Source organism: Zerene cesonia, chromosome 19 (genome assembly GCF_012273895.1).
Source record: "Zerene cesonia ecotype Mississippi chromosome 19, Zerene_cesonia_1.1, whole genome shotgun sequence".
Classification (NCBI taxonomy): domain Eukaryota; kingdom Metazoa; phylum Arthropoda; class Insecta; order Lepidoptera; family Pieridae; genus Zerene; species Zerene cesonia.
In genome coordinates, this window is record NC_052120.1 from 6,934,844 (window position 1) to 6,944,186 (window position 9,343).

The 9,343-nt window shown below is 31.3% G+C and overlaps 1 protein-coding gene across 1 annotated transcript in view; it reads right to left on the bottom strand.

The window, feature by feature from the left end:
- Positions 1 to 2,402: 2,402 nt before the first annotated feature.
- Positions 2,403 to 9,343, bottom strand: part of LOC119834344 (dentin sialophosphoprotein-like) — a 13,005-nt gene continuing 6,064 nt past the window's right edge. The window contains exons 11-13 of the mRNA XM_038358686.1: positions 7,500 to 9,341; positions 7,014 to 7,076; positions 2,403 to 2,596 (exon numbers count right to left, since the gene is read on the bottom strand). Coding sequence (XP_038214614.1) covers positions 2,403 to 2,596; positions 7,014 to 7,076; positions 7,500 to 9,341 — 2,099 coding nt within the window. The remainder of the gene's footprint in view (positions 2,597 to 7,013; positions 7,077 to 7,499; positions 9,342 to 9,343) is intronic.

Sequence of the window (9,343 nt, forward strand, 5' to 3'; positions counted from 1 at the left end):
CATAATATAATTATACGAACTTGTTGCATGGCCTTATTAGCGTAACATCTTACCCAACTGCAAAATATTATGAAAAATGGTTAGTTGTATTTATAGCACATTGGACTGTGCATAGATATTGTTTATCAAAAGAATCATAGATATAACTAGCTGCACCAGGCAAACGCTGTTCTGCCTTACTCTTATCGTTTAGTGGTATGAAAAATAGATGTTCGCCCGATTCTCAGACCTACCCAATATGCTTACCAAATTTCAGAGGAATCGGTCAAGCCGTTTCGGAGAAGTATAGAGACTAACATTGTGACACGAGAATTTCATATATAAGATTATAATTATACATATATGTTTGTAACACTCCTGAATTCAATTAGTGATATATAATTATTATAAAATAAATCGATGTAACAATCGATCAATGAAACAGAATGTCCGCTCCAGGCTTCACAACGGGACAGGAATTTTTCTTCAAAATTTCGTTTGTTTACTATAAAACCGACTTAGTTTCGGTGTATGTCGTATTTTCTAGAAGTTTTCACAAGATTATAACGAAAAGTCTTATCAAATATCTCTCAATATAGGCTCTTTATAAACAAAAAAAAAATCCTTATATTTAGACGAATCAGAAAATATATAAAATCACTTTCTAAGAAAAAAAATATTTTAGCAACACTATAAAAGTATTTGCTTAGTATTTTTTCTATTTCTTACTAAACTTTTGTTTATTTATGCTTTATGAAATATTAAAGATACATTGAATCGAAACACAATTCCATTATAAATTGGTTACTTACAGGTCCTAACATTTTCTGCAACGGGGCTAACATAGTATTCGGTTGTGATCCTTTGCCTTGATCTACATCTGTAGTTTGTGTGTTGGTGTTGCTAGCTATGTTCTCCGGTGTAACTAAAATAGTATTACATTATAAAATACTGAATATTATGACGAATAATAACTGTTCTTATAATTCTCTTGGTCATAAAGATATAAGATAAGATGATGAGATGAATACGACTAGCAAGGAGTATTCTGTTATCACTTAGTCCAATGGGACGGATGACTGGAAAGGACTGGCATTCGACCAATTGACCGACTTGACTTTTTTGGTCCACACACGGGTATACACGGGTTCCTAATTATAAATGACACTGAGCATAATATTCACCTTATTTTGGGTTTTATAAACGCTAAAGCATTCACGTATGCACATAATGTAAGAAGGTTGCAAAAATATACATAATAATATGGGATATTAAAATCTAATATAATAGCGTAATTATGATTGAAAATGTTGGCCTCTGTAATTTATACAGGGCAAATATAACATTGATAGTTTAAAAAAAATAATTTTGAAAACTTCAATAAGAAAACAAATGACAAAAGGATGAGAATATAGGAAAATTATTGCAGGAAAATATGAAAGTGTCGTTCAAATACCATACTGCGCTCTACGTACTGTTTATAATCATCTTGTCTGCTTCCGCTGCAAAACATATATAAAATTAAACATTAATGTATAATAATAACCTTAAAATATAAACTTTTTGCTATTTTTTCAAAGGGAAAAAAATAATGACTTAGCACTCACCACATCTTACAGTAATCGCACATAGAGCTATTAAAACAACAAGAAACAAGTAAGCCTTCGCCATGTTTGTTCAATAATGATACATTTATGCAAACTATTATCTTTTATAACAACATTTTTTAAAGATTTGTAAATTATTGCGAATCGGGTTATAGTTTAATGACTGTTATATGTCATAATCGTGTTGTTTTTTATACGATCCTTTGATTTTTATTGACACGAGACTTGACTTTATATTTTAAAATAAGAATAATAATAAAATATTATTGTTATATACCTAGGTTAAAAGGGTGGTAGTTGCTGCCTATCCAATTAAATATTATTTTAATATATGGCAAGACATAATGAAATACAATGAAATAACGTTCCACTTATTCTATTGGAATTTTAAATCCCCTTCTTCAAAATTATTATTTTCATGCACATATAAATTAAATAAATAATTCGTTGCATATAAGATTAGGATGTATTTATGATAGGAGGAAATATATATAAGGATAGGATACTAACATAAGTCAAATAAAATAAATAAAACAAATATTAAGATGAAAGTTATTTATTTAACTCTACTGATACATATTTGATACTGCACCTAGTGTACCAATTATTAAAAAAAAACTTATGAAATCGTCATATTGTATGTAACCATAAAAATATTTAAAAACAACACTAATACAAAAGTAGCCAAAAGTACATTGTTCTTATATTTCAGTGCATTACGCTGACGAAATATTTTACAAATTTACAATTCTCCTTTATTAATATCTTTCTAGAACAATATTGAATAATACACACCTACTAATATGTTATTCACGTCTACGATTTCGTCTTTATAGGAGCGTTAACGATAAATGTATGTGTTTGTGGAGCTGCCGTGGTTGGTTGAGCAGATTGGACATCTACTTTTAAACTCAGTTCGGTAGGAGTTTCCGTAGTCGATGTAGAATGATGTTCAAACATTTCAGACAACCCTGGTAGGCGGAACGGCTTGTGCGAGGAAGGGGGAGTAGCTGTGAAGATATAATGGGTACAATAAGTAATTATATTTATTTATATGTGAACTTTAAACGCTGAGAAATAATAAAAAAACTTTATGCAAGTATACAATTCAGTTTAAATATATTTTTGCTATAATAACTCTCTTATATATATTATATTATCAATTAATTATACATTACCCATTCTTGAACTGCAGAAGATAATAAAATTGAGCAAACAAAGCTTCGCTTGGAATTTGTTGAACATGATGAAGTGATGTCAAAGTAATTCTAGTAGAAAAACTGTAATAATGATAATGAAATTAACTTCCTTTCTCTATTTATATGTGTAAAAATGACCATAAAAAATTAATGAGAAGCATGGTTTTGGATTTTTTAGTGCTGATGCTAAATATTACGTAATATAACGAAAATATTGTGTTTATATCTGAAAAGAACCAATTATACTGCAATACAATGAAATATAAACTGTGCAATCTGTTTTGCAATCAAATAAACTATGACGAAATTAAGTGATATTATTATTCGACACGTAGATACTGTTTGTTTGTTTTGTTTTTTATAATTTTCTTCTATTGCAGAGGTGAATCAAGGTGGTTACAATTTTATCATGATGATCCGTATTTATAAATCATGAGCAATGTAGGACATTTATGCGTAATAATTTTAAGATGTACGTATTTTGTATCACAAATTGCAAGATTAAATATTGAACCCCTGTTCATTAGCTTCATTTATGAAGGTTTTATTATTTTAGAATAAGCGGATTTTGGAGAAAAAGAACAAATAATTTACGTATTCAGACATCATAATGTTTCAGAGTAATATTGTATTATTTCATTTGAATTATCTCGTTATAACTTAATAAATACTTTATATCAAAAAAAATCGGATCATATCATCTATATCAAAAGTTTTTCATTTGTCCGTCTAAGTATCATGTCCATATTAATTTATTCAGTAATTTTCCTCTGTAGTTTAAATAGTTGTAAAGAACACACGCAAAGCCCTTTTTTATTACTTTTTTACGAATTTACGTAAATGGTTTAATGTCTGTGATTATAAATGAATCGTGAATCAATATCTATGATCGTTATGGTTATTACGTTATTATTATAATAATAAAGATATATGGGACAATAGACGTAATTGTACATTATATAAGGGTGTTATTAATGTATTTCGCCATAAATATGACATGTTGCGCAAACTGCACAATTACGTTCCTATAAATATAATACAAACTATTTAGGCATTTAGTATGCTCGTCTGAATTCAGATTCCTAATTCGTAATCGGAATTCGGCTCTGTCCGCTATTTTTTGTTAGATCGGCTCGATCGGGAAAGTACACGCATTCTGACAAGTGATCGTCATGTAAATAGTCATCATACGAACGCTTCTCCATTTCATGCGTAAGTGGGTGAGCCGGAGGAACGCTTCCGTTTGCTCATCCTTCCCAGTTCATTCTAGGCCATGCTAGACCGTACCTCTGGGCTATGTATGTATTCATGGGCTTCGGAGATCGCTTGCCTTATCAGGCATTAGACTCTAAAAAAAATATATATCAGAATGAGCATGATGTCAGAATGAGTTGTGGCATTTATTTTAAAGATAGTATTTCCTTGTCTTGGGTCTTGGAATGACTTCACTACGCTTGTTGTTTAATGGATGAAAAGCTTTTTATTGATGTGTTGCCTTAAATTATTATATGACATCTTACTTTCTACTAATAATATAAATGTGAAAGTTTGTGTCGGCTGGACAACTGAAATAACATATAGGCCACTTTTTATCCCGATATTCCAACGGGATACGAACTTACACGGGTGAAACCGCGGGGCGCAGCTAGTATTATAAATGCGAAAGTTTGTAAGGATGTGTGTGTGTTTGTTGCTCTTTCACGCAAAAACTGCTGAACCGATTGCAATGAAATTTGGTACGTAGACAGCTGGGCAACTGGAATAACATATAGGCAACTTATTAACCCGATATTCCTACGGGATATGGACTTACGCGGGTGAAACCGCGGGGCACAGCTAGTAAGATTGAAATACCTATCTTAGAATTTAAGAGTTAAAATGATGTTTCAACCTCCTCTGAAGAATGATTATCTAATACCAATGACGACGGTTAGAATAAATTAGTAAAATTGTGTATAATTTCTCCGAACTGTATAATTAATTCCTGATCATTTTACTTAAAAAACTGCAAATAAAATGTCTCATCTCCTAGCTCATAAGGTAAAATTTTGAAAATTTGCAAAATCTGACTCGGTAATCTTAATGACAAATAATAAAATATCCCTCAATAATTTTGTTCATTTACCCACATCAAGTTTAAAATCTATATTACTGAAGCATCCATGGTCCTTTCACTTAAGCAGCTTGACGAAACACAGGAGGGATTTAATCGTAAGAAATTCAAAATAAGATCTACGCAAGATTTCCCGTATTCCTTTAAAAAGGCATTTGTTGCTGTTAGAGTGTACATTTTTTTAACATAAATACTCCGGGAAGAATACACCAAGGTACAATAAATTCTTTAGGTATTTCTGTTTATTTCTTTGAATTTAAAGCTAATGAGATAATGCGTAGAATGTGTTACAAATTTTTATGTTTCTACGTTTACCATGCCTTCGAGGTAAATCCTTAAATTTATCTAGTGAATCGTGTAAATGTTCGAATAGTTCAATCAATACCATATAATCAATGATCACTGATCATTTCAAGCATTGACCACGGTTACTCGGCACGATATATTTTTATTATATATATATATATATCTATATATATATATATATATATATATATATATATATATATATATATATATATATATATATATATATATATATATATATATATATATATATATATATATATATATATATATATATATATATATATATATATATATATATATATATATATTTTTATTTGTTTCGTCTTTTTGTTATTATTATGTTGCAACTCTGTGCGTATTATACAGCTTTTACAGAAGGGAGTGTTAAGATGAACTCTATTATTTAATAACGGCTGCCAGATTTCACAATCGCACTGCAAAACATAAGCTCAATTACCATCCGTATATCTGGAATAGTTGCTTCCAATAACCATGCGCTTTTCGTGTCATTTTCTGCCCAGGTTAAAGAAATTATGAACCAGCTTGCCATCATTAGTATGTGCATCAATCAACGACATAGGCTCTTACAAAAAGAGCCTACAAATCTCTTAAAGTTCGGCATCGTTACGATTGCTTATGGGATTCAATGATCATCCCTCATAGGAGGCCTGTGTCCCAGCCGTGGGAACATGTATGGGCTGATGATGATGATGATATTCGATAATCACCAGAGATTAACCAAATTCAACGGCAGCTTTTATATTGGTTGTGGTATATAAAAGGTATGTGATATATATTCTTATTATAAATTCATTTTCATTATATTGGTATTGATTAGAAAAGATAACTGGCCGTCTTTACTCTAAGCGGTTCTAGCGGTTGAGGTATTTAACTAATGGAAATGGAAATAAGATGTGCCGCTGCAATAAATATATGTCATTCTCTTGCCATAGTTAGAACTATCGCCAAACACAAAAACATAAAAACCATAAAATCGCTTCGTTGCGACGTGAAAGGAAGGCAAACACAGTTTCGTATTTATAATATTTGCAACGATTAAAAAGAGGACAAAAAATAAAACATGGTCAATGATGCTCAATATATTTATAATATAATAAGACAAAACACCAGTTGGAATAAATATATATAAAATATAGTTAGCATGTATCGGATTCCTTTAACTTCGCTAAGGTCAGTTCATGAAATTTATTTTATGATCATCTTATTAAAATAAAGTTGACTGTTGCGCTTCAACGATCGGTATCTTGTTAATTCCTGAAAAATGAATATACGATTTTATGAATATGTTAGTATATCAAAAAAGAGGTTAAAAGAAAAAAAAAACAGATTTTTGTAGCACTAGTTATGGATGTTATAGAAGAGCTTTCATAATTAAGAACTAACTGATAACTTGTATGCTATCTGCATTATGTTGCTAAAGTGTTTGCAACCTGATGAAATTTGTAATCTTTAAAGTATCTAAACGAAAAATTAAAGCTCCAAACTTTACAATATTATCAATAATTACGATAAAACGATATCGTAATATGTTGCTGATATTTTCTTATACATCTCTGAGGTCACTTCAAATATGTACATTGATTAGATTTAAATAAATAATTTATGATGTACATATTATTTACAAATATTCAATTAGCCTAAACAAAGTTCATTAACAAAATCTGAGTAATGAAAGAATGAAATTTTGGCATTAAGACAATAGACATGCTTTGATGAAACATTCTGATAAATGACTTTAATAAGATGGTTAAAATATTTTAATTACCTCTACTATTTACTGCTTACAAGGACAGAGACGAGGCTTTGACGCATACTCTGAATCTTTGCTTGAATGATGTTTTTTCTTAGCTGAAAGAAAAAAAAAATATGCAGCTAATAAACAAATTTAAATGAAGGACTATTACATAAAAAAAAATGGTTTTGCAGAAAACGAAAAATGAAATATATTGCATTCATATTGCATATAATATATTAATCAGTCAGAAAATTCAAATTGAATCATCTGTATTAATTAATAGGACTTTATTATTATAAAGAGGTAAATACCGAGTTTACCCGAGGATAAACGCAATATTTTTTAACCTGGTACATAAGCTACATCACTTCAAAGTATCATTACAATCAGTTCAGTGTTTTCACTCGAAAGAGTACCAAACATACATCCATACAAACTTATGTTTTTATAATATCTATAAGTAAGACTAGTAGGAAGATTTGCTTGTCTTTATAAGCACATAACGAACGTAAATAAAAAAATAATCTTGTCCTTACTGTTTGATGTCTTATCAACTTGTGGAACGAGGAGGTATCGTCGATTATATTTCAATTTCATTGGTTTGTGTTTCTTGCTGCCTTCATCATTGTCAGACAATGAACCCTCTTGTGATTCCGAGCTACTGGAACTTGATGAAGAAGTTGAACCATTTTTTTTTCCACCATCGCCAGGCTTTGAACGCCTTGGATAAACGCCATTCATTCGTTTATTTTTTTTATTCGGAGATTTATTTTGCTGAGCACGGTTGCGTTTCGAAGACATATCAATTTCAGGTGAACTTTCATGATCTTTTGAACTACTATTCTCCGCAGGTTGTTGTTTTTTGGGTTTCAGATGCTTGTTCTTGCCTTGGCCTAATAAATTACCAATACCAAGTCGACCCGGGATATTTAGCATTCCAGGTATTAAAGATTTACTAGATTCCTCGGAGCTTTTTGATTCCTTGGATTTGGTTTCGGGATTTGAATTACTATCTTTTTGAGGTGAATTTGAATTTGGGGTTTTTGGATTACGGTTTCCCTGTTGAAAAATATCGGGAATTGCTAATCGTCCTGGAATATTGAGTATTCCGGCTATATTAAACGGATCGGACTGATCAGAATTTTTTGATTCCTGTGACTTGCTTTCCGGATTCTTGATATCTTTTGAATTGTTATCGTTCTGAGGTGAATGCGATCCTGAGTTCTTATGAGATTGAGGTATAAGGCTGCCTTGTTCAAATAAATCAGGAATGCCCAGTTGTCCTGGAACATTGAAAATTCCAGCTATATTAAATTGATTGGAATCCTCTGAACTTTTTGATTCACTTGATTTGCTTTCCGGTTTCATGTTGTCTTTTGGGAGTTCACCTTTTTGAGATGGATTTGAAGTTTTAGGTTTTTGACTCTGCTGCATAAACCCACCAGGAATACCCATCAAGCCTGGAATATTAATTATCTGGAATATATCCGTCTGATCAGGTTGTCCAAGACTCGAAGATTCCGTTGAGTCACTAGCGTCTTTATTGCTATTTTTAGAAGGATCTTTCTTTTGAGAATTCAGATTTTTAGGTTGTTTAGGATTCTTAGGGTAAGCTGGTCCAAACATATCCGGAATACCTAGTATTTCAGATACACTGAATATTTTATCAAAAGCAGATTCATCCGAACTCTTTGATTCACCTGATTGCTTTTGACTAGACTTCAAAGTTTCATCTTTATTTTTTGTCACTTTTGGTGTGATCGTTTTTGGATTTTTGTTTCCTTTTCCGTTTTCGTTTGATTTACATTCTGTATTTGGAGTCTCATTTTGTGGGTGTTCGTGCTTTCCTTGTTTGTTATTGTCGTCAGGTTTTTTATGTGAACCAGGTTCTTTATGTTTATCGTGCTGTCCTTTTTGTTTGGTCTTGTCAGATTCTAGTGAATTTTCTGACTCTTTTGAGTCATCTCCTTTACTAGGATTTTCTTTTTTATTCGGCTTTTTATTTCCTTTCGTTTCACCGGAATCAGATTTTTTTTCTCCCGCTTTGCCTTTATTTTTATGATTGCCATCCTTATCGTGATCTGGTTGTTTGTGATCACTGGGGTGTTTAGGCTTGCCACCCTTTTCTGGATGTCCACCTTTACCTGATTCTTCTGAACTCATAGATTCTTTTGAATTACTTTCCTGACCCGGTTTTTTATGTTTGTGTTTTTTAGCGTATTCTGTAGATTCTTCGGATTCATAGGAATTTTCAGGTTGTTCTGATTTTTTCGTGTCTTCAGATTTTTTATGTGTACCAGGCTGTTTATGTTTATCGTGCTGTCCTTTTTGTTTGGCTTTTTCAGATTCTTGTGAATTTTCTGACTCTTTCGAGTCATCT